The 27,884-nt window shown below is 43.9% G+C and overlaps 1 protein-coding gene across 3 annotated transcripts in view; it reads right to left on the bottom strand.

Annotated features, from left to right (window-relative positions):
* ALK (ALK receptor tyrosine kinase) overlaps positions 1 to 27,884 on the bottom strand; it is an 880,658-nt gene that overhangs the window by 65,813 nt on the left and 786,961 nt on the right. For all 3 annotated transcript variants that reach the window (XR_013220998.1, XR_013220999.1, XM_077282112.1), the window contains 2 exons: positions 19,954 to 20,085; positions 126 to 270 (listed from right to left, as the gene is read on the bottom strand). Coding sequence is in view for 1 of the 3 variants with exons in the window: in XM_077282112.1 (XP_077138227.1) it covers positions 126 to 270; positions 19,954 to 20,085 (277 nt within the window). In the remaining 2 variants the exon portion in view is untranslated. The remainder of the gene's footprint in view (positions 1 to 125; positions 271 to 19,953; positions 20,086 to 27,884) is intronic.

A 27,884-nucleotide genomic window follows, 5' to 3' on the forward strand; every position in this document is an offset into this window, starting at 1 on the left:
TTTCTGAACAGCACACCATCAGGTCAGGTGGGGGATTACAAGCATTTTTTTTACTTATTATTTTAATGTGAATATTAACACATTTACTGTATGTTGATTTTACAACAAAAAAAAAAAAAATGTACCCGCTGCCCCAGATTTCCCATTTATCCCTGGCATGGTGGAATTATTCTCCAGTCTTTCCGGGTGAATGATATTGGCTTTGGCCCTGTACGCTCTTCCGCCTCCTCCTGCTGCGATCAGCACTGGGATGTATTTTCCATTCTCCATCTGTAGAAAGAGTAAATAAATGTACAAATTGTTGTCATCTGTGGTGGGATCTCCCAGCCTAGGTCATCGGGGTCCTCTGGTGTGGGGTCCTGCCCGGTCCCTCTAGAGCAGCGGTCTGTGCCTTACAGCAGTTGTGCCACTACAACTTCCAGCATGCAACTTGCCAAAGCGGTGGACTCAGTCCCAACCCTTGGCATTGCCATACACTGCCCACCCTAGGGGATTTGTTACAATGTATCCCTGCAGGTAAGAGTTGTGGGTCTGGAGTCACGGGCAGGATTTGGGGTTTTTGCAGCTATTTTGTTATTTGACTGATACAGTGTAACAGATTCTCAGCTGTGTGACCAGGACTGTGTGATCTCGGATGGACACTGGAGATTGCTGTCACACACGCTCAGTTGAGGACAGGAGAGGTGTCTGACCACCCTCCGAACTAATATTACTATTCACTGACAGCAAGCACAGATCTTATTTGGGTTCTATATATATACAGTTAGGTCCATATATATTTGGACAGAGACAACATTTTTCTCATTTTGGTTACAGACATTACCACAATGAATTTTAAACAAAACAATTCAGATGCAGTTGAAGTTCAGACTTTCAGCTTTCATTTGAGGGTATCCACAATAAAATTGGATGAAGGGTTTAGGAGTTTCAGCTCCTTAACATGTGCCACCCTGTTTTTAAAGGGACCAAAAGTAATTGGACAGATTCAATAATTGTAAATAAAATGTTCATTTCTAGTACTTGGTTGAAAACCCTTTGTTGGCAATGACGGCCTGAAGTCTTGAACTCATGGACATCACCAGACGCTGTGTTTCCTCCTTTTTGATGCTCTCCAGGCCTTCACTCCGGTGGTTTTCAGTTGCTGTTTGTTTGTGGCCTTTCTGTCTGAAGTTTAGTCTTTAACAAGTGAAATGCTGCTCAATTGGGTTGAGATCAGGTGACTGACTTGGCCATTCAAGAATATTCCACTTCTTTGCTTTAATAAACCCCTGGGTTGCTTTGGCTTTATGTTTTGGGTCATTGTCCATCTGTAGTATGAAACGACGACCAATCAGTTTGCTGCATTTGGCTGGATCTGAGCACACAGTATGGCGGCTCTGAAGACCTCAGAATTCATTCCTGTGTCACATCATCAATAAACACTAGTGACCCAGTGCCACTGGCAGCCATGCATGCCCAAGCCATCACACTGCCTCCGCCGTGTTTTACAGATGATGTGGTATGCTTTGGATCATGAGCTGTACCACGCCTTCGCCATACTTTTCTCTTTCCATCATTCTGGTAGAGGTTGATCTTGGTTTCATCTGTCCAAAGAATGTTCTTCCAGACCTGTGCCGGCTTTTTTAGATGTTTTTTAGCCTTTTTCTTCTTGATGCTTATGAGTGGCTGCACCGTGCAGTGAACCCTCTGTATCTACTTTCATGCAGTCTTCTCTTTATGGTAGATTTGGATATTGATACGCCGACCTCCGGGAGAGTGTTGGTCACTTGGTTGGCTGTTGTGAAGGGGTTTCTCTTCACCATGGAGATTATTCTGCGATCATCCACCACTGTTGTCTTCCGTAGGCGCCCAGGTCTTTTTGCATTGTTGAGTTCACCAGTGCTTTCTTTCTTTCTCAGGATGTACCAAACTGTAGATTTTGCCACTCCTAATATTGTAGCAATTTCTCGGATGGGTTTTTTCTGTTTTCGCAGCTTAAGGATGGCTTGTTTCACCTGCATGGAGAGCTCCTTTACCGCATGTTTACTTCACAGCGAAACCTTCCAAATGCAGCACCACACCTCAAATCAACTCCAGGCCTTTTATCTGCTTAGTTGAGAATGACATAATGAAGGGATTGCCCACACCTGTCCATGAAATAGCCTTGGAGTCAATTGTCCAATTACTTTTGGTCCCTTTAAAAAACAGGGTGGCACATGTTAAGGAGCTGAAACTCCTAAACCCTTCATCCAATTTTAATGTGGATACCCTCAAATGAAAGCTGAAAGTCTGAACTTCAACTGCATCTGAATTGTTTTGTTTAAAATTAAATTGTGGTAATGTCTATAACCAAAATGAGAAAAATGTTGTCTCTGTCCAAATATATATGGACCTAACTGTAGGTATCTCATTATTTATCACAGCTGATCGTATATTTTAGATTTCTGGTGTATCACTGCTGTGTTTCCGTTATCGCTCGTTTTCCCCGTCTGGTCGTGCTGCGGTTGATGAGCTGCAGCCCTCGTTACAGTATGATCTCCCTTCCTCTCTCCATTACTCCAGGGGCTTTATCAGTGACTCTCGCCTGAATAATATCCTTCTACCAGCAAGCAGAGGACGGCACAGCTCTGCTTGTTGTCAAGTACGAGCTACGCGTCAGCGATGTATTAATGAGATGTACTAATCGCCTGGTGATGGAGGGAGACGGACTGAGAGGAGGACGACACCGTGCAAAGAAATTCATCGTTCAACCGGACGGGGTCCTGCCGAGGGGAAAGGGACATTCAGAGAAGGAAAACGCCATCAACTGTGGCCACGACGACAATGAATCACTGTTCAGAGATCTGTGTCACTGTCTGCACAGATACATGTATCACCGTCCATATAGATACATGTATCACCGTCCATATAGATACATCATCACCGTCCATATAGATACATGTACCACTGTCCATATAGATACATCATCACCGTCCATATAGATACATCATCACCGTCCATATAGATACATGTACCACTGTCCATATAGATACATCATCACCATCCATATAGATACACTAGACTGTGGCCCGATTCTAACGCATCGGGTATTCTAGAATATGCATGTCCCCGTAGTATATGGACAATGATGATTCCAGAATTCGCGGCAGACTGTGCCCGTCGCTGATTAGTCGAGGCAACCTTTATGACATCATCGTCGCCATGGCAACCATTATGACATCTACGTTGATACTGTGCCCGTCGCTGATTGGTCGAGGCCTGGCGGCCTCGACCAATCAGAGACGTGGGATTTCCAGGACAGACAGAAAGACAGACAGACAGAAAGACAGACAGACAGACAGACAGACAGACAGACGGAAAAACCCTTAGACAATTATATATATAGACTAGACTGTGGCCCGATTCTAACGCATCGGGTATTCTAGAATATGCATGTCCCCGTAGTATATGGACAATGATGATTCCAGAATTCGCGACAGACTGTGCCCGTCGCTGATTGGTCGAGGCAACCTTTATGACATCATCGTCGCCATGGCAACCATTATGACATCTACGTCGATACTGTGCCCGTCGCTGATTGGTCGAGGCCGCCAGGCCAGGATTTCCAGGACAGACAGACAGACAGAAAGACAGACAGACAGACAGAAAGACAGACAGACAGACAGACGGAAAAACCCTTAGACAATTATATATAGAGATGTATCACTGTCCATATAGATACATGTATCACCGTCCCTATAGATACATCATCACCGTCCATATAGATACATGTATCACCGTTCATATAGATACATGTATCACTGTCCATATAGATACATCATCACCGTCCATATAGATACATGTATCACCGTCCATATAGATACATCATCACCGTCCATATAGATACATGTATAACTGTCCATATAGATACATGTATCACTGTCCATATAGATACATGTATCACCGTCCATATAGATACATCATCACCGTCCATATAGATACATGTATCACTGTCCATATAGATACATGTATCACTGTCCATATAGATACATGTATCCCGGTCCATATAGATACATGATCACAGTCCATATAGATACATGTATCACCGTCCATATAGATACATGTATCACCGTCCCTATAGATACATCATCACCGTCCATATAGATACATGTACCACTGTCCATATAGATACATCATCACCGTCCATAAAGATACATGTATCACCGTTCATATAGATACATGTATCACCGTCCATATAGATACATGTATCACCGTCCATATAGATACATGTATCACCGTCCATAGATACATGTATCACCGTCCATAGATACATGTATCACCGTCCATAGATACATGTATCACCGTCCATATAGATACATGTATCACCGTCCATATAGATACATCATCACCGTCCATATAGATACATGTATCACCGTCCATATAGATACATGTATCACCGTCCATATAGATACATGTATCACCGTCCATATACACTCACTGGCCACTTTATTAGGTACACCATGCTAGTAACGGGTTGGACCCCCTTTTGCCTTCAGAACTGCCTCAATTCTTCGTGGCATAGATTCAACAAGGTGCTGGAAGCATTCCTCAGAGATTTTGGTCCATATTGACATGATGGCATCACACAGTTGCCGCAGATTTGTCGGCTGCACATCCCAAAGATGCTCCATACAAGGCAGGATGGATCCATGCTTTCATGTTGTTTACGCCAAATTCTGACCCTACCATCCGAATGTCGCAGCAGAAATCGAGACTCATCAGACCAAGCAACGTTTTTCCAATCTTCTACTGTCCAATTTCGATGAGCTTGTACAAATTGTAGCCTCAGTTTCCTGTTCTTAGCTGAAAGGAGTGGTACCCGGTGTGGTCTTCTGCTGCTGTAGCCCATCTGCCTCAAAGTTCGACGCACTGTGCGTTCAGAGATGCTCTTAGGCCTACCTTGGTTGTAACGGGTGGCGATTTGAGTCACTGTTGCCTTTCTATCAGCTCGAACCAGTCTGCCCATTCTCCTCTGACCTCTGGCATCAACAAGGCATTTCCGCCCACAGAACTGCCGCTCACTGGATTTTTTTTCTTTTTCGGACCATTCTCTGTAAACCCTAGAGATGGTTGTGCGTGAAAATCCCAGTAGATCAGCAGTTTCTGAAATACTCAGACCAGCCCTTCTGGCACCAACAACCATGCCACGTTCAAAGGCACTCAAATCACCTTTCTTCCCCATACTGATGCTCGGTTTGAACTGCAGGAGATTGTCTTGACCATGTCTACATGCCTAAATGCACTGAGTTGCCGCCATGTGATTGGCTGATTAGAAATTAAGTGTTAACAAGAAGTTGGACAGGTGTACCTAATAAAGTGGCCAGTGAGTGTAGATACATCATCACCGTCCATATAGATACATGTATCACCGTCCATATAGATACATCATCACCGTCCATATAGATACATGTATCACTGTCCATATAGATACATGTATCACTGTCCATATAGATACATGTATCCCGGTCCATATAGATACATGTATCACCGTCCATATAGATACATCATCACCGTCCATATAGATACATCATCACCGTCCATATAGATACATGTACCACTGTCCATATAGATACATCATCACCGTCCATATAGATACATGTATCACCGTCCCTATAGATACATCATCACTGTCCATATAGATACATGTATCACCGTCCCTATAGATACATCATCACTGTCCATATAGATACATGTATCACCGTCCCTATAGATACATCATCACTGTCCATATAGATACATGTATCACCGTCCATATAGATACATGTATCACCGTCCATATAGATACATGTATCACCGTCCATATAGATACATCATCACCGTCCATATAGATACATCATCACCGTCCATATAGATACATGTACCACTGTCCATATAGATACATCATCACCGTCCATATAGATACATGTATCACCGTCCCTATAGATACATCATCACTGTCCATATAGATACATGTATCACCGTTCATATAGATACATGTATCACCGTCCATATAGATACATGTATCACCGTCCATATAGATACATGTATCACCGTCCATATAGATACATGTATCACCGTCCATATAGATACATCATCACCGTCCATATAGATACATGTATCACCGTCCATATAGATACATCATCACCGTCCATATAGATACATGTATCACCGTCCATATAGATACATGTATCACCGTCCATATAGATACATCATCACCGTCCATATAGATACATCATCACCGTCCATATAGATACATGTATCACCGTCCCTATAGATACATTATCACTGTCCATATAGATACATGTATCACCGTTCATATAGATACATGTATCACCGTCCATATAGATACATGTATCACCGTCCATATAGATACATGTATCACCGTCCATATAGATACATCATCACCGTCCATATAGATACATGTATCACCGTCCATATAGATACATCATCACCGTCCATATAGATACATGTATCACCGTCCATATAGATACATGTATCACCGTCCATATAGATACATGTATCACCGTCCATATAGATACATGTATCACCGTCCATATAGATACATCATCACCGTCCATATAGATACATCATCACCGTCCATATAGATACATGTATCACTGTCCATATAGATACATGTATCACTGTCCATATAGATACATGTATCACTGTCCATATAGATACATGTATCCCGGTCCATATAGATACATGTATCACTGTCCATATAGATACATGTATCACTGTCCATATAGATACATGTATCACTGTCCATATAGATACATGTATCCCGGTCCATATAGATACATGATCACAGTCCATATAGATACATGTATCACCGTCCATATAGATACATGTATCACCGTCCATATAGATACATCATCACCGTCCATATAGATACATCATCACCGTCCATATAGATACATGTATCACCGTCCATATAGATACATCATCACCGTCCATATAGATACATCATCACCGTCCATATAGATACATGTATCACTGTCCATATAGATACATCATCACCGTCCATATAGATACATGTATCACCGTCCATATAGATACATCATCACCGTCCATATAGATACATGTATCACCGTCCATATAGATACATGTATCACCGTCCATATAGATACATGTATCACCGTCCATATAGATACATGTATCACCGTCCATATAGATACATCATCACCGTCCATATAGATACATCATCACCGTCCATATAGATACATGTATCACTGTCCATATAGATACATGTATCACTGTCCATATAGATACATGTATCACTGTCCATATAGATACATGTATCCCGGTCCATATAGATACATGTATCACTGTCCATATAGATACATGTATCACTGTCCATATAGATACATGTATCACTGTCCATATAGATACATGTATCCCGGTCCATATAGATACATGATCACAGTCCATATAGATACATGTATCACCGTCCATATAGATACATCATCACCGTCCATATAGATACATCATCACCGTCCATATAGATACATGTACCACTGTCCATATAGATACATCATCACTGTCCATATAGATACATGTATCACCGTTCATATAGATACATGTATCACCGTCCATATAGATACATGTATCACCGTCCATATAGATACATGTATCACCGTCCATATAGATACATCATCACCGTCCATATAGATACATGTATCACCGTCCATATAGATACATCATCACCGTCCCTATAGATACATGTATCACCGTCCATATAGATACATGTATCACCGTCCATATAGATACATCATCACCGTCCATATAGATACATCATCACCGTCCATATAGATACATGTACCACTGTCCATATAGATACATCATCACCGTCCATATAGATACATGTATCACCGTCCCTATAGATACATCATCACTGTCCATATAGATACATGTATCACCGTTCATATAGATACATGTATCACCGTCCATATAGATACATGTATCACCGTCCATATAGATACATGTATCACCGTCCCTATAGATACATCATCACTGTCCATATAGATACATGTATCACCGTTCATATAGATACATGTATCACCGTCCATATAGATACATGTATCACCGTCCATATAGATACATGTATCACCGTCCATATAGATACATCATCACCGTCCATATAGATACATGTATCACCGTCCATATAGATACATCATCACCGTCCATATAGATACATGTATCACCGTCCATATAGATACATGTATCACCGTCCATATAGATACATGTATCACCGTCCATATAGATACATCATCACCGTCCATATAGATACATGTATCACTGTCCATATAGATACATGTATCACTGTCCATATAGATACATGTATCACCGTCCATATAGATACATCATCACCGTCCATATAGATACATGTATCACTGTCCATATAGATACATGTATCACTGTCCATATAGATACATGTATCCCGGTCCATATAGATACATGTATCACTGTCCATATAGATACATGTATCCCGGTCCATATAGATACATGTATCACTGTCCATATAGATACATGTATCACTGTCCATATAGATACATGATCACCGTCCATATAGATACATGTATCACCGTCCATATAGATACATGATCACCGTCCATATAGATACATGTATCCCGGTCCATATAGATACATGATCACAGTCCATATAGATACATGTATCACCGTCCATATAGATACATCATCACCGTCCATATAGATACATGTACCACTGTCCAAATAGATACATCATCACCGTCCATATAGATACATGTACCACTGTCCATATAGATACATCATCACCGTCCCTATAGATACATCATCACTGTCCATATAGATACATGTATCACCGTTCATATAGATACATGTATCACCGTCCATATAGATACATGTATCACCGTCCATATAGATACATGTATCACCGTCCATAGATACATGTATCACCGTCCATAGATACATGTATCACCGTCCATAGATACATGTATCACCGTCCATATAGATACATGTACCACTGTCCATATAGATACATCATCACCGTCTATATAGATACATGTATCACCGTCCATATAGATACATCATCACCGTCCATATAGATACATGTACCACTGTCCATATAGATACATCATCACCGTCTATATAGATACATGTATCACCGTCCATATAGATACATCATCACCGTCCATATAGATACATCATCACCGTCCATATAGATACATGTACCACTGTCCATATAGATACATCATCACCGTCCATATAGATACATGTATCACCGTCCCTATAGATACATCATCACTGTCCATATAGATACATGTATCACCGTTCATATAGATACATGTATCACCGTCCATATAGATACATGTATCACCGTCCATATAGATACATGTATCACCGTCCATATAGATACATCATCACCGTCCATATAGATACATGTATCACCGTCCATATAGATACATCATCACCGTCCATATAGATACATGTATCACCGTCCATATAGATACATGTATCACCGTCCATATAGATACATGTATCACCGTCCATATAGATACATCATCACCGTCCATATAGATACATGTATCACTGTCCATATAGATACATGTATCACTGTCCATATAGATACATGTATCACTGTCCATATAGATACATGTATCCCGGTCCATATAGATACATGTATCACTGTCCATATAGATACATGTATCCCGGTCCATATAGATACATGTATCACTGTCCATATAGATACATGTATCACTGTCCATATAGATACATGATCACCGTCCATATAGATACATGTATCACCGTCCATATAGATACATGATCACCGTCCATATAGATACATGTATCACTGTCCATATAGATACATGTATCCCGGTCCATATAGATACATGATCACAGTCCATATAGATACATGTATCACCGTCCATATAGATACATCATCACCGTCCATATAGATACATGTACCACTGTCCAAATAGATACATCATCACCGTCCATATAGATACATGTATCACCGTCCCTATAGATACATCATCACTGTCCATATAGATACATGTATCACCGTTCATATAGATACATGTATCACCGTCCATATAGATACATGTATCACCGTCCATATAGATACATGTATCACCGTCCATAGATACATGTATCACCGTCCATAGATACATGTATCACCGTCCATAGATACATGTATCACCGTCCATATAGATACATGTATCACCGTCCATATAGATACATCATCACCGTCCATATAGATACATGTATCACCGTCCATATAGATACATGTATCACCGTCCATATAGATACATCATCACCGTCCATATAGATACATGTATCACCGTCCATATAGATACATCATCACCGTCCATATAGATACATGTATCACTGTCCATATAGATACATGTATCACTGTCCATATAGATACATGTATCACTGTCCATATAGATACATGTATCCCGGTCCATATAGATACATGATCACCGTCCATATAGATACTGTACATTATCACCGTCCATATAGATACATCATCACCAGCCCTATAGATAAATGGATCACTGTCCATATAGATACATGTATCACCGTCCCTATAGATACATAATCTCCGTCCCTATAGATACATGATCACCGTCCATATAGATACATGTGTCACTGTCCATATACATACATGTATCACCGTCCATATAGATACATGTATCACCGTCCATATAGATACATGCATCACCGTCCATATAGATACATGTATCACCGTCCATATAGATACATGTATCACCGTCCATATAGATACATCATCACCGTCCATATAGATACATGTATCACCGTCCATATAGATACATCATCACCGTCCATATAGATACATGTATCACCGTCCATATAGATACATGCATCACCGTCCATATAGATACATGTATCACCGTCCATATAGATACATGTATCACCGTCCATATAGATACATCATCACCGTCCATATAGATACATGTATCACCGTCCATATAGATACATCATCACCGTCCATATAGATACATGTATCACCGTCCATATAGATACATGTATCACCGTCCATATAGATACATCATCACCGTCCATATAGATACATCATCACCGTCCATATAGATACATGTATCACTGTCCATATAGATACATGTATCACTGTCCATATAGATACATGTATCACTGTCCATATAGATACATGTATCCCGGTCCATATAGATACATGTATCACTGTCCATATAGATACATGTATCACTGTCCATATAGATACATGTATCACTGTCCATATAGATACATGTATCCCGGTCCATATAGATACATGATCACAGTCCATATAGATACATGTATCACCGTCCATATAGATACATGTATCACCGTCCATATAGATACATCATCACCGTCCATATAGATACATCATCACCGTCCATATAGATACATGTACCACTGTCCATATAGATACATCATCACCGTCCATATAGATACATGTATCACCGTCCCTATAGGTACATCATCACTGTCCATATAGATACATGTATCACCGTTCATATAGATACATGTATCACCGTCCATATAGATACATGTATCACCGTCCATATAGATACATGTATCACCGTCCATATAGATACATCATCACCGTCCATATAGATACATGTATCACCGTCCATATAGATACATCATCACCGTCCCTATAGATACATGTATCACCGTCCATATAGATACATGTATCACCGTCCATATAGATACATCATCACCGTCCATATAGATACATCATCACCGTCCATATAGATACATGTACCACTGTCCATATAGATACATCATCACCGTCCATATAGATACATGTATCACCGTCCCTATAGACACATCATCACTGTCCATATAGATACATGTATCACCGTCCATATAGATACATGTATCACCGTCCATATAGATACATGTATCACCGTCCATATAGATACATCATCACCGTCCATATAGATACATGTATCACCGTCCATATAGATACATCATCACCGTCCATATAGATACATGTATCACCGTCCATATAGATACATGTATCACCGTCCATATAGATACATGTATCACCGTCCATATAGATACATGTATCACCGTCCATATAGATACATCATCACCGTCCATATAGATACATGTATCACCGTCCATATAGATACATCATCACCGTCCATATAGATACATGTATCACTGTCCATATAGATACATGTATCACTGTCCATATAGATACATGTATCACTGTCCATATAGATACATGTATCCCGGTCCATATAGATACATGTATCACTGTCCATATAGATACATGTATCCCGGTCCATATAGATACATGTATCACTGTCCATATAGATACATGTATCACTGTCCATATAGATACATGATCACCGTCCATATAGATACATGTATCACCGTCCATATAGATACATGATCACCGTCCATATAGATACATGTATCACTGTCCATATAGATACATGTATCCCGGTCCATATAGATACATGATCACAGTCCATATAGATACATGTATCACCGTCCATATAGATACATCATCACCGTCCATATAGATACATCATCACCGTCCATATAGATACATGTACCACTGTCCAAATAGATACATCATCACCGTCCATATAGATACATGTATCACCGTCCCTATAGATACATCATCACTGTCCATATAGATACATGTATCACCGTTCATATAGATACATGTATCACCGTCCATATAGATACATGTATCACCGTCCATATAGATACATGTATCACCGTCCATAGATACATGTATCACCGTCCATAGATACATGTATCACCGTCCATAGATACATGTATCACCGTCCATATAGATACATGTATCACCGTCCATATAGATACATCATCACCGTCCATATAGATACATGTATCACCGTCCATATAGATACATGTATCACCGTCCATATAGATACATCATCACCGTCCATATAGATACATGTATCACTGTCCATATAGATACATGTATCACTGTCCATATAGATACATGTATCACTGTCCATATAGATACATGTATCCCGGTCCATATAGATACATGATCACCGTCCATATAGATACTGTACATTATCACCGTCCATATAGATACATCATCACCAGCCCTATAGATACATGGATCACTGTCCATATAGATACATGTATCACCGTCCCTATAGATACATAATCTCCGTCCCTATAGATACATGATCACCGTCCATATAGATACATGTATCACCGTCCATATAGATACATGTATCACCGTCCATATAGATACATGTATCACCGTCCATATAGATACATGCATCACCGTCCATATAGATACATGTATCACCGTCCATATAGATACATGTATCACCGTCCATATAGATACATCATCACCGTCCATATAGATACATGTATCACCGTCCATATAGATACATCATCACCGTCCATATAGATACATGTATCACCGTCCATATAGATACATGTATCACCGTCCATATAGATACATGTATCACCGTCCATATAGATACATGTATCACCGTCCATATAGATACATGTATCACCGTCCATATAGATACATCATCACCGTCCATATAGATACATCATAACCGTCCATATAGATACATGTATCACTGTCCATATAGATACATGTATCACTGTCCATATAGATACATGTATCACTGTCCATATAGATACATGTATCCCGGTCCATATAGATACATGTATCACTGCCCATATAGATACATGTATCACTGTCCATATAGATACATGTATCACTGTCCATATAGATACATGTATCCCGGTCCATATAGATACATGATCACAGTCCATATAGATACATGTATCACCGTCCATATAGATACATGTATCACCGTCCATATAGATACATCATCACCGTCCATATAGATACATCATCACCGTCCATATAGATACATGTACCACTGTCCATATAGATACATCATCACCGTCCATATAGATACATGTATCACCGTCCCTATAGATACATCATCACTGTCCATATAGATACATGTATCACCGTTCATATAGATACATGTATCACCGTCCATATAGATACATGTATCACCGTCCATATAGATACATGTATCACCGTCCATATAGATACATCATCACCGTCCATATAGATACATGTATCACCGTCCATATAGATACATCATCACCGTCCCTATAGATACATGTATCACCGTCCATATAGATACATGTATCACCGTCCATATAGATACATCATCACCGTCCATATAGATACATGTACCACTGTCCATATAGATACATGTATCACCGTCCATATAGATACATGTATCACCGTCCATATAGATACATCATCACCGTCCATATAGATACATCATCACCGTCCATATAGATACATGTATCACCGTCCCTATAGATACATCATCACTGTCCATATAGATACATGTATCACCGTTCATATAGATACATGTATCACCGTCCATATAGATACATGTATCACCGTCCATATAGATACATGTATCACCGTCCATATAGATACATCATCACCGTCCATATAGATACATGTATCACCGTCCATATAGATACATCATCACCGTCCATATAGATACATGTATCACCGTCCATATAGATACATGTATCACCGTCCATATAGATACATGTATCACCGTCCATATAGATACATGTATCACCGTCCATATAGATACATGTATCACCGTCCATATAGATACATCATCACCGTCCATATAGATACATGTATCACCGTCCATATAGATACATCATCACCGTCCATATAGATACATGTATCACTGTCCATATAGATACATGTATCACTGTCCATATAGATACATGTATCACTGTCCATATAGATACATGTATCCCGGTCCATATAGATACATGTATCACTGTCCATATAGATACATGTATCCCGGTCCATATAGATACATGTATCACTGTCCATATAGATACATGTATCACTGTCCATATAGATACATGATCACCGTCCATATAGATACATGTATCACCGTCCATATAGATACATGATCACCGTCCATATAGATACATGTATCACTGTCCATATAGATACATGTATCCCGGTCCATATAGATACATGATCACAGTCCATATAGATACATGTATCACCGTCCATATAGATACATCATCACCGTCCATATAGATACATCATCACCGTCCATATAGATACATGTACCACTGTCCAAATAGATACATCATCACCGTCCATATAGATACATGTATCACCGTCCCTATAGATACATCATCACTGTCCATATAGATACATGTATCACCGTTCATATAGATACATGTATCACCGTCCATATAGATACATGTATCACCGTCCATATAGATACATGTATCACCGTCCATAGATACATGTATCACCGTCCATAGATACATGTATCACCGTCCATATAGATACATGTATCACCGTCCATATAGATACATCATCACCGTCCATATAGATACATGTATCACCGTCCATATAGATACATGTATCACCGTCCATATAGATACATCATCACCGTCCATATAGATACATGTATCACCGTCCATATAGATACATCATCACCGTCCATATAGATACATGTATCACTGTCCATATAGATACATGTATCACTGTCCATATAGATACATGTATCACTGTCCATATAGATACATGTATCCCGGTCCATATAGATACATGATCACCGTCCATATAGATACTGTACATTATCACCGTCCATATAGATACATCATCACCAGCCCTATAGATACATGGATCACTGTCCATATAGATACATGTATCACCGTCCCTATAGATACATAATCTCCGTCCCTATAGATACATGATCACCGTCCATATAGATACATGTGTCACTGTCCATATACATACATGTATCACCGTCCATATAGATACATGTATCACCGTCCATATAGATACATGCATCACCGTCCATATAGATACATGATCACCGTCCATATAGATACATGCATCACCGTCCATATAGATACATGATCACCGTCCATATAGATACATGCATCACCGTCCATATAGATACATCATCACTGTCCATATAGATACATGTATCACTGTCCATATAGATATGGAGCGCCCCCAGACGCAGGGCCGCGGGGCACTCGGTACCGGGCCTCTCTGTCTCGGTCCTGGGGTTGTCACGGTGGCTAGACCCGGTCCGTGACCCTGCTAAGGGGTGTCCAATGAGAGTTGTAAGTGGTGGTGCATGGTGCAGGTCGCGATGAATAAAGAGGACACAGGGTTGCAGTCTCTACCTCTTTACTGAAGGCTTCAAGGTCCTCAATCCAGAGCACTGCTAACAGGGCTGGCTGAGACCGGCCGGTCCGAAGGCACATCCAGAGTTCCCTTTGCAGGTGGAAATCAGTGTCTACCTTCTAGCGCCTGTGTGTTGTAGTACCTCCCTGCTGAGCACCACGGGATAGTCCTCACAAGTCTCGTGTATGTTTCTGATGTTCCCTCACAACTGATTCTGATGTTCTTCTCTCTCACAACTATCTGATGTTCTTCTCCGTCCCCCAGATGATATGGCTAGGACGCACCCGTATGACGGGTAGGCTCGGAGTTCTTCCGGGACCCTAGTGTCGCCCCTCTCCAACTGTTGCCCCCTATGTCTGCTTAGGTGATGTTGGGTGAGACAGCCCACCTATAACTGACTGTCCTGCCGTAGGTTTGAAGTTAGGCCTGGAGCTCAATACTTCCTCGGCGTTCCGGCCACCGGATATTTACGCCTCAGTAGGATGTTGCCTCGATCTTACAGCACGACTCCTACTGGTTTATCTCCTTTTTGCTATGATCTCGTTTCTCACTCTCCACAATAAACCTCGCTTCTTGTCCCTTCTTGAGATACCGCCACGATGAAGTGCAGGCGCGGTTCCGTAACGTTCTTTCTGTTCGCTAGGCCTCTGTCAGGATCCCACCCCTGACAGGGACCCCCCTGAATCTTCCCCTGCAACACCCTCTGCCACAGGATGTTGCCTGGTTCCAACCCAGTCAGCTTCTCTCTAACTTTCTATCCAACCCCCAGTTTTACCAGATTGTGAGGAGTGGCCTAATGAATAGCACCCTTAGCTCCCCCTGGAGGCCAGACTGTGAAGTGTATTGGTGTCTGTGATACCTGGTCAGGTGAACTCCTTCAGTGCCATCAGACGTACCATAGCCCCCCTTAGCGGCGGAGCATCAGTACTGCAACGACCAGGACTCTGGGGCGCTGCAGATACATGTATCACCGTCCATATAGATACATCAACACCGTCCATATAGATACATGATCACCGTCCATATAGATACATCATCACTGTCCATATAGATACATGTATCACTGTCTATATAGATATGGAGCGCCCCCACACCGCCGCAGGGCCGAGGGGTACCCGGAGCCGGGCCTCTGAGAGTCTCTGTTCAGTTCTGGGGTTGTCACGGTGGCTAGACCCGGTCCGTGGCCCTGTCTGTCAGTGGGGGACGTCCGGTGCAATAAGTGGTGTTAATGGTGCAGTTGTGAGGTGCAGGTCGCGATAAATAACGAGGACACCAGGTTGCAGTCTCTTTACCTCTTTACTGAAGGTCTCTGGGTCCTCAGTCCAGAATACGGTTCACCAGGCTGCGCAAGTCCAGTCGGCCCAATGGCACCTCCAGAGTTCTCTTCACAGGCGGAAATCTGTGCCTTCCTGCTTGCGCTATGTGTTGTGGTCCTTCCCTGCTGTGCTTACGGAAAGTCCCCACAACTGTTGTGTCTGTTTCTGATGTTCCCTCACAACTCGATTAGATGATGTTCTGCTAATCCTCCGTCCCTCCCTGATGTTCTGGTTGGGACGGCACCCGTTTGACGGGTAGGCTCGGAGCTCTTCCGGGACCCTAGAGTCGCCCCTCTCCACAAGTTGCCCCCCAAGACTGCATAGGTGATGTGTTAGACAGCCCGCCTGAGACTGACTGTCCTGCCGCTGTTTAGAGTATTGCAGAAGCTGAATGTTATAATACTCTCTCGGCGTTCCGGCCGCCGGTTGTGCGCCTCAGTAGGATGTTGCCTCGGTCTTACAGCACGACTCCTACTGGTATTCTCCTTATTGCTTTGATCTCGTTTCTCACTCAGCACAATCTATCTCGCTTCTGATCCTTCCTTGGGCACCGCCGCTATGCTGAGCAGGCACGGTCCCGTTACGTTCGTTCAAGTTGCTAAGCCTCTGTCAGGATCCCACCCCTGACAGAGACCCTACTGTATCTTCCCCCACAACACCCTCTGCCACAAGGTGTTGCCTGGTTCCAACCCAGTCAGCTTTCTGATCTAACTTCCTGCCTGACCCCCAGTTTACCCACTATGGTGGGGAGTGGCCTAATGAATAGCACCCTTAGCTCCCCCCGGAGGCCCGGCTGTGAAATGTATTGGTGTCTGTGATACCTGATCAGATGAACTCCTTCAGTGCCATCGGACGCACCATAGCTCCCCATAGTGGCGGAGCCACAGTACTGCAACGACCAGGACTCTGGGGCGCTGCAGATACATCATCACTGTCCATATAGATACATGATCACCGTCCATATAGATACATGTATCACTGTCTATATAGATACATGTATCACTGTCCATATAGATACATCATCACCGTCCATATAGATACATGATCACCGTCCATATAGATACATCATCACTGTCCATATAGATACATGATCACCGTCCATATAGATACATCATCACTGTCCATATAGATACATGATCACCGTCCATATAGATACATGTATCACTGTCTATATAGATACATGTATCACTGTCCATATAGATACATCATCACCGTCCATATAGATACATGATCACCGTCCATATAGATACATGTATCACCGTCCATATAGATAAATGTATCACTGTCCATATACAGGAGCTTCTCACAAAATTAGAATATCATGAAAAACTTAATTTATTTCAGTTCTTCAATACAAAAAGTAAATCTCATATATTCTATAGAGTCATTACATGATTGTGGAGCTACCGAAACAGACTAAGGACCTTTATAAACACTTAGGAAGTCTTTACAGGTGTTTATTGTTAATTATTCTAATTTACTGAGTTAATGACTTTTGGGTTCTCATTGGCTGTAAGCCATAATCATCGACATTAACAGAAATAAACACATGAAATAGATCACTCTGTGTGTAATGACTCTATAGAATATATGAGATTCACTTTTTGTACTGAAGAACTGAAATAAATTCACTTTTTGAAGATATTCTGATTTTGTGAGAAGCATGTGTAGATGTATCACTGTCCCTACAGATACATGTAACACCGTATACATAGATACATGTTTCACCATCTGAGCATTTATCTGCTCGGCTGCATTGCATTGTGGGAGACGAAGTGTTATTCCTATGACAGTACAACACTACATGTCCCAGCAAGCAGTGTGCAGTGCACTGTGGACACGTCGCCAGGTGTGAGCTGTAATTTACAGGCAGTGGAGCTGTAGATGCAGCTTTGGATGTGACTATAGTATCGGACACTATAATTGCTTCTTTCATGTCACTGAGGTGAGTCACGTTCTGGAGCAGGATACAATATGACGAGCATCTGTAGGGGGAGAATGACACACATAGCACCGTACCCACTGTACCCATCATAGCACCCATACCCACTGTACCCATCATACCCATCGTAGCACCCATACCCACTGTACCCATCGTACCCACTGTATCCATCGTACCCATCATACCCATCATAGCACCCATACCCACTGTACCCATCGTACCCACTGTACCCATCGTAGCACCCATACCCACTGTGCCCATCGTTCCCACAGTACCTAGTGTACCCACCATACCCACTGTACCCACCACACCCACCATACCCATCGTACCCACCGCACCCACCGTCCCCATCGTACCCACCACACCCATCGCACCCACCGTACCCACCGCACCCACTGTACCCATCGTACCCACTGCACCCACCTCCTTTCTGTGCCTCAGTCTCCTTATTTGCCGGTTACCTTGAATATATAAGTGGCTCCCCCGCCTCCTCCTCCTCCGCCGGCCCATTCACTAACGCTTCCATTCATTCGGATTTCTTCCTCGATCTGGTTATTTTCGCCCATGCACACCATCTTCAGGACAGGATCGGCCTAACCAGGGAGGAAAGGGGACAAATTAAAGAGGAGGTCCGCTGTATGGAGATCCTGAGGACGCATGTGGGCTGTCCTGTGGATGTTCTGATCTTACTGTAGAGAATGACTGGATCATTAAAGGGATTTTTTTCATTACAATGATATTGATGAGCAATCATCAAGATAAGTAATCAATATCAGATCGTTGGGGGTCCCACACCTGACACCCCCATTGATCAGCTGATATCAGCTCCAGCAACAGCCGGATGTAACCAGAGCAGAACACCACACAGGACCAGCGGAGGTCACAGCTGATCAGTGGGGTCCTGGGTGCCGGATCCGCACTGATCTGACATTAATGACCAATGTTTCCATTGTAGTGGTAAACTGCTTTATTATTAAAAAAAACTCTCCTCCTCTTCCTATCAAAGTTTTTATCCTCTAAATATATTGCAATCACCATATTACATAGCACTGTGTACTTACAATTGCTCATTTTTCCTTTCTACCCGGCTAATTCTTCTCTTTTCTCTGCTCTATATAGAAACAGGAAGTCTGCTGTCCCTGCATTTATCTTCCCCCCTCTTCAACTTCTGACCCAGCCGCTCTGCTCCTCCCCCTGCTAGGGAGTTTTGCAGTGACTGATGACGCATGCAGGGAAAATTGACCTCCTGTTTTTACATAGAGTTTGTACATACATAGTTTCTACACATCCTTTGAAAGATTCAGCTCCTCAGTTATTAATCACGTGATGTCATAATCCTAATGGAAAAGAGAAGAATAAGTTGGGTAGAAAGGCAAAATGGAGGAGGAGGAAGAGGAGGGGCAGGAAGAGGAGGAAGAGGAAGGGGATGAAAAGGAGGAGGAAGAGGAGGAGGAGAAGGAAGAGGAAGATGAGGAGAAAGATGAGAAGGAAAAGGAGGAAGAGGAAAAGGAGGAGGAGGAGGAAAAGGAGGAGGAAGAGGAGGAGGTTACAAATAGCAGATCAAAAAAGAGAGAGTCGCTGATGATTTCTAATCAAGTTATTTTTCCTGACATTTTCCTGACACTGCAATTTAGGGAAGATTTATATTTTGGGCTTAAAAACGTACTTGAAAAATAGCAGCAAAAGCTGGAGATATAGTAGAAAAAAGACGGATGGCGCTGTACAGACTGTGGAGCAAATACTGTGGAAAATATTATAAAAGATGAATCATTGATTACAGCAAAATATTATTCCTATTATTCATGCATCATTCTGGTGTCAGGGATGTGATAACTTTCATAACTACTTTAATTTATTCTACAATGCATCTGGTTTTGGTATACACTCTGGGCAGGGGCGCCGCTACCATGTGGCAAGTTGAGCGCTTTGCCTCAGGCGGCACTGCCGTCACTGAAGTGAGGGGGCGGCAGATTCTGCCGCTGTAGTAACTGAATTCGCCTTGGAGACGCAGGTTCAGTTAGTACTCTATTATACAGGGCTCAAGGCCGGCGTCAGCACCCGGGAAGTGCCGGGGCCATAGCGAGAAGGATTACCAAAAAGAGCCGGATCACCAAAAAGAGCCGGGTTCGTCTCCTCCTGCAACATTAGCTCAGCTGCGACATCACCGACAACACGTGACTGATCACATGCTCGAGACATCATGAAAGGTCCTCTACCTCCCGGATGTAGTCTTCTCCAGTATGGTAAGTATGTGCTCCGGCCAGTGCTGCTCTGTGCAGCTCCGCTGCTGAGGTACGGCGGCCGCATTGTTCTGTGCTCCTCCGCGCACACTATCGGGCGGCTGCAGTGACTGGCGGAGAGCTCGGTGTGTCAGGGACCAGGTGCAGTTTGTGAGTGTGCACAGTTCTGTCTGTGCTGCGGATTCCCTGCAGATTTTACAAGTTCACACGTCCAGACCTTGCTGTGGATTCCGCACACGTCTGCAGCAATCTATAGTACTATACAGGTAGCGGGAGTTTCACCATCCCAATCACACACTGTAGAAAAATGCAGGGTGTGAAACCTGCCGCGGACTTCACCATAGCCTGAGTAGGGTGAACTCATCAGTAACCTGCGGATTCACTCACAAAGCCGCAGCGGATATTTCCTGCAATGTGTGAACATGGCCCAGAGTTAAAGAATAAATATAAGCTGGGCTATATGCTACGTGGCTGTGCTATATGCTACCCGACTGCTATATGCTACGTGGGCTGTGTTATATACTACGTGGGCTGTTATATGCCACGTGGCTGTGTTATATACTACGTGGGCTGTGTTATATGTTACGTGGGCTGTTATATACTACGTGGCTGTGCTATATGCTATGTGAGCTGTGTTATATACTACGTGGGCTCTGCTATATGCTACGTGGGCTCTGCTATATGCTACGTGGCTGTGCTATATTTCTGTGCTGTATCTGTGCATCATGGTATGTGTTAAAGGGGGGGCCCATGGGGGGCGCCATTTTGCAGCTCTCCTCAGGCAGCAGAGAGGCTAGGTTCACCCTGACTCTGCGTACAGGATAATGACACTGACACTGGGGGTACAGGATAATGACACTGACACTGGGGTACAGGATAATGGCACTGACACTGGGGGTACAGGATAATGACACTGACACTCGGGGTACAGGATAATGACACTGACACTGGGGGTACAGGATAATGACACTGACACTGGGGGTACAGGATAATGACACTGACACTTGGGGTACAGGATAATGACACTGACACTCGGGGTACAGGATAATGACACTGACACTGGGGGTACAGGATAATGGCACTGACACTCGGGGTACAGGATAATGACACTGACACTCGGGGTACAGGATAATGGCACTGACACTGGGGGTACAGGATAATGGCACTGACACTCGGGGTACAGGATAATGACACTGACACTCGGGGTACAGGATAATGGCACTGACACTGGGGGTACAGGATAATGGCACTGACACTCGGGGTACAGGATAATGACACTGACACTCGGGGTACAGGATAATGACGCTGACACTCGGGGTACAGGATAATGACACTGACACTCGGGGTACAGGATAATGACGCTGACACTGGGGGTACAGGATAATGACACTGACACTCGGGGTACAGGATAATTACACTGACACTCGGGGTACAAGATAATGACGCTGACACTGGGGGTACAGGATAATGACACTGACACTGGGGTACAGGATAATGACCCTGACACTGGGGGTACAGGATAATGACACTGACACTCGGGGTACAGGATAATTACACTGACACTCGGGGTACAGGATAATGACACTGACACTGGGGGTACAGGATAATGACGCTGACACTGGGGGTACAGGACAATGACACTGACACTCGGGGTACAAGATAATGACGCTGACACTGGGGGTACAGGATAATGACACTGACACTGGGGTACAGGATAATGACCCTGACACTGGGGGTACAGGATAATGACACTGACACTCGGGGTACAGGATAATGACACTGACACTGGGGGTACAGGACAATGACACTGACACTCGGGGTACAAGATAATGACGCTGACACTGGGGGTACAGGATAATGACACTGACACTGGGGTACAGGATAATGACCCTGACACTGGGGTACAGGATAATGACCCTGACACTGGGGGTACAGGATAATGACGCTGACACTGGGGGTACAGGATAATGACACTGACACTGGGGGTACAGGATAATGACACTGACACTGGGGGTACAGGATAATGACACTGACACTGGGGGTACAGGATAATGACACTGACACTGGGGGTACAGGATAATGACGCTGACACTCGGGGTACAGGATAATGGCACTGACACTGGGGGTACAGGATAATGACACTGACACTGGGGGTACAGGATAATGACACTGATACTCGGGGTACAGGATAATGACACTGACACTGGGGGTACAGGATAATGACACTGACACTGGGGGTACAGGATAATGACACTGATACTCGGGGTACAGGATAATGACACTGACACTGGGGGTACAGGATAATGACCCTGACACTCGGGGTACAGGATAATGACACTGACACTGGGGGTACAGGATAATGGCACTGACACTGGGGGTACAGGATAATGACACTCGGGGTACAGGATAATGACACTGACACTGGGGGTACAGGATAATGACACTGACACTGGGGGTACAGGATAATGACACTGACACTGGGGTACAGGATAATGACACTGACACTGGGGGTACAGGATAATGACACTGACACTGGGGGTACAGGATAATGACACTCGGGGTACAGGATAATGACACTGACACTGGGGGTACAGGATAATGGCACTGACACTGGGGGTACAGGATAATGACGCTGACACTCGGGGTACAGGATAATGACACTGACACTGGGGTACAGGATAATGGCACTGACACTGGGGGTACAGGATAATGACACTGACACTGGGGGTACAGGATAATGACACTGATACTCGGGGTACAGGATAATGACACTGACACTGGGGGTACAGGATAATGACACTGACACTGGGGGTACAGGATAATGACACTGACACTCGGGGTACAGGATAATGACACTGACACTGGGGGTACAGGATAATGACCCTGACACTCGGGGTACAGGATAATGACACTGACACTGGGGGTACAGGATAATGGCACTGACACTGGGGGTACAGGATAATGACACTCGGGGTACAGGATAATGACACTGACACTGGGGGTACAGGATAATGACACTGACACTGGGGGTACAGGATAATGACACTGACACTGGGGGTACAGGATAATGACACTGACACTGGGGTACAGGATAATGACACTGACACTGGGGGTACAGGATAATGACACTGACACTGGGGGTACAGGATAATGACACTCGGGGTACAGGATAATGACACTGACACTGGGGGTACAGGATAATGGCACTGACACTGGGGGTACAGGATAATGACGCTGACACTCGGGGTACAGGATAATGACACTGACACTGGGGGTACAGGATAATGACACTGACACTGGGGGTACAGGATAATGACACTGACACTGGGGGTACAGGATAATGACACTGACACTCGGGGTACAGGATAATGGCACTGACACTGGGGGTACAGGATAATGACACTGACACTGGGGGTACAGGATAATGACACTGACACTCGGGGTACAGGATAATGACACTGACACTGGGGGTACAGGATAATGGCACTGACACTGGGGGTACAGGATAATGGCACTGACACTGGGGGTACAGGATAATGACACTCGGGGTACAGGATAATGACACTGACACTCGGGGTACAGGATAATGACACTGACACTGGGGGTACAGGATAATGGCACTGACACTGGGGGTACAGGATAATGACACTGACACTGGGGGTACAGGATAATGACACTGACACTCGGGGTACAGGATAATGACACTGACACTGGGGGTACAGGATAATGGCACTGACACTGGGGGTACAGGATAATGACACTGACACTCGGGGTACAGGATAATGGCACTGACACTGGGGGTACAGGATAATGACACTGACACTCGGGGTACAGGATAATGACACTGACACTGGGGGTACAGGATAATGGCACTGACACTGGGGGTACAGGATAATGGCACTGACACTGGGGGTACAGGATAATGACACTGATACTCGGGGTACAGGATAATGACACTGACACTGGGGGTACAAGATAATGACACTGACACTGGGGGTACAGGATAATGACACTGACACTGGGGGTACAGGATAATGACACTGACACTCGGGGTACAGGATAATGACACTGACACTGGGGGTACAGGATAATGACACTGACACTGGGGGTACAGGATAATGACACTGACACTGGGGGTACAGGATAATGACACTGACACTGGGGGTACAGGATAATGACACTGACACTGGGGGTACAGGATAATGACACTGACACTGGGGGTACAGGATAATGACACTGACACTGGGGGTACAGGATAATGACACTGACACTGGGGGTACAGGATAATGACACTGACACTGGGGGTACAGGATAATGACACTGACACTGGGGGTACAGGATAATGACACTGACACTCGGGGTACAGGATAATGACACTGACACTGGGGGTACAGGATAATGATACTGACACTGGGGGTACAGGATAATGACACTGACACTGGGGGTACAGGATAATGACACTGGGGGTACAGGATAATGACACTGACACTGGGGGTACAAGATAATGACACTGACACTCGGGGTACAGGATAATGACACTGACACTGGGGGTACAGGATAATGACACCGACACTGGGGTACAGGATAATGACACTGACACTGGGGGTACAGGATAATGACACTGATACTCGGGGTACAGGATAATGACACTGACACTGGGGGTACAGGATAATGACACTGACACTGGGGGTACAGGATAATGACGCTGACACTCGGGGTACAGGATAATGACACTGATACTCGGGGTACAGGATAATGACACTGACACTGGGGGTACAGGATAATGACGCTGACACTGGGGGTACAGGATAATGACACTGATACTCGGGGTACAGGATAATGACACTGACACTGGGGGTACAGGATAATGACGCTGACACTCGGGGTACAGGATAATGACACTGACACTGGGGGTACAGGATAATGACACTGACACTGGGGGTACAGGATAATGACGCTGACACTGGGGGTACAGGATAATGACACTGATACTCGGGGTACAGGATAATGACACTGACACTGGGGGTACAGGATAATGACACTGACACTGGGGGTACAGGATAATGACACTGACACTGGGGGTACAGGATAATGGCACTGACACTGGGGGTACAGGATAATGACACTCGGGGTACAGGATAATGACACTGACACTGGGGGTACAGGATAATGACACTGACACTGGGGGTACAGGATAATGACACTGACACTGGGGGTACAGGATAATGACACTGACACTGGGGGTACAGGATAATGACACTGACACTGGGGGTACAGGATAATGACACTGACACTGGGGGTACAGGATAATGACACTGACACTCGGGGTACAGAATAATGACACTGACACTGGGGTACAGGATAATGACACTGACACTGGGGGTACAGGATAATGACACTGACACTGGGGTACAGGATAATGACACTGACACTGGGGGTACAGGATAATGACACTGACACTGGGGTACAGGATAATGACACTGACACTGGGGGTACAGGATAATGACACTGACACTGGGGGTACAGGATAATGACACTGATACTCGGGGTACAGGATAATGACACTGACACTGGGGGTACAGGATAATGGCACTGACACTGGGGGTACAGGATAATGACACTGACACTGGGGGTACAGGATAATGACACTGACACTCGGGGTACAGGATAATGGCACTGACACTGGGGGTACAGGATAATGACACTGACACTCGGGGTACAGGATAATGGCACTGACACTGGGGGTACAGGATAATGGCACTGACACTGGGGGTACAGGATAATGACACTGACACTGGGGGTACAGGATAATGACACTGACACTGGGGGTACAGGATAATGACACTGGGGGTACAGGATAATGACACTGACACTGGGGGTACAAGATAATGACACTGACACTCGGGGTACAGGATAATGACACTGACACTGGGGGTACAGGATAATGACACTGATACTCGGGGTACAGGATAATGACACTGACACTGGGGGTACAGGATAATGGCACTGACACTGGGGGTACAGGATAATGACACTGACACTGGGGGTACAGGATAATGACACTGACACTCGGGGTACAGGATAATGGCACTGACACTGGGGGTACAGGATAATGACACTGATACTCGGGGTACAGGATAATGACACTGACA

This window comes from Ranitomeya variabilis, chromosome 2, assembly GCF_051348905.1.
Source record: "Ranitomeya variabilis isolate aRanVar5 chromosome 2, aRanVar5.hap1, whole genome shotgun sequence".
Taxonomy (NCBI): Eukaryota; Metazoa; Chordata; class Amphibia; order Anura; family Dendrobatidae; genus Ranitomeya; species Ranitomeya variabilis.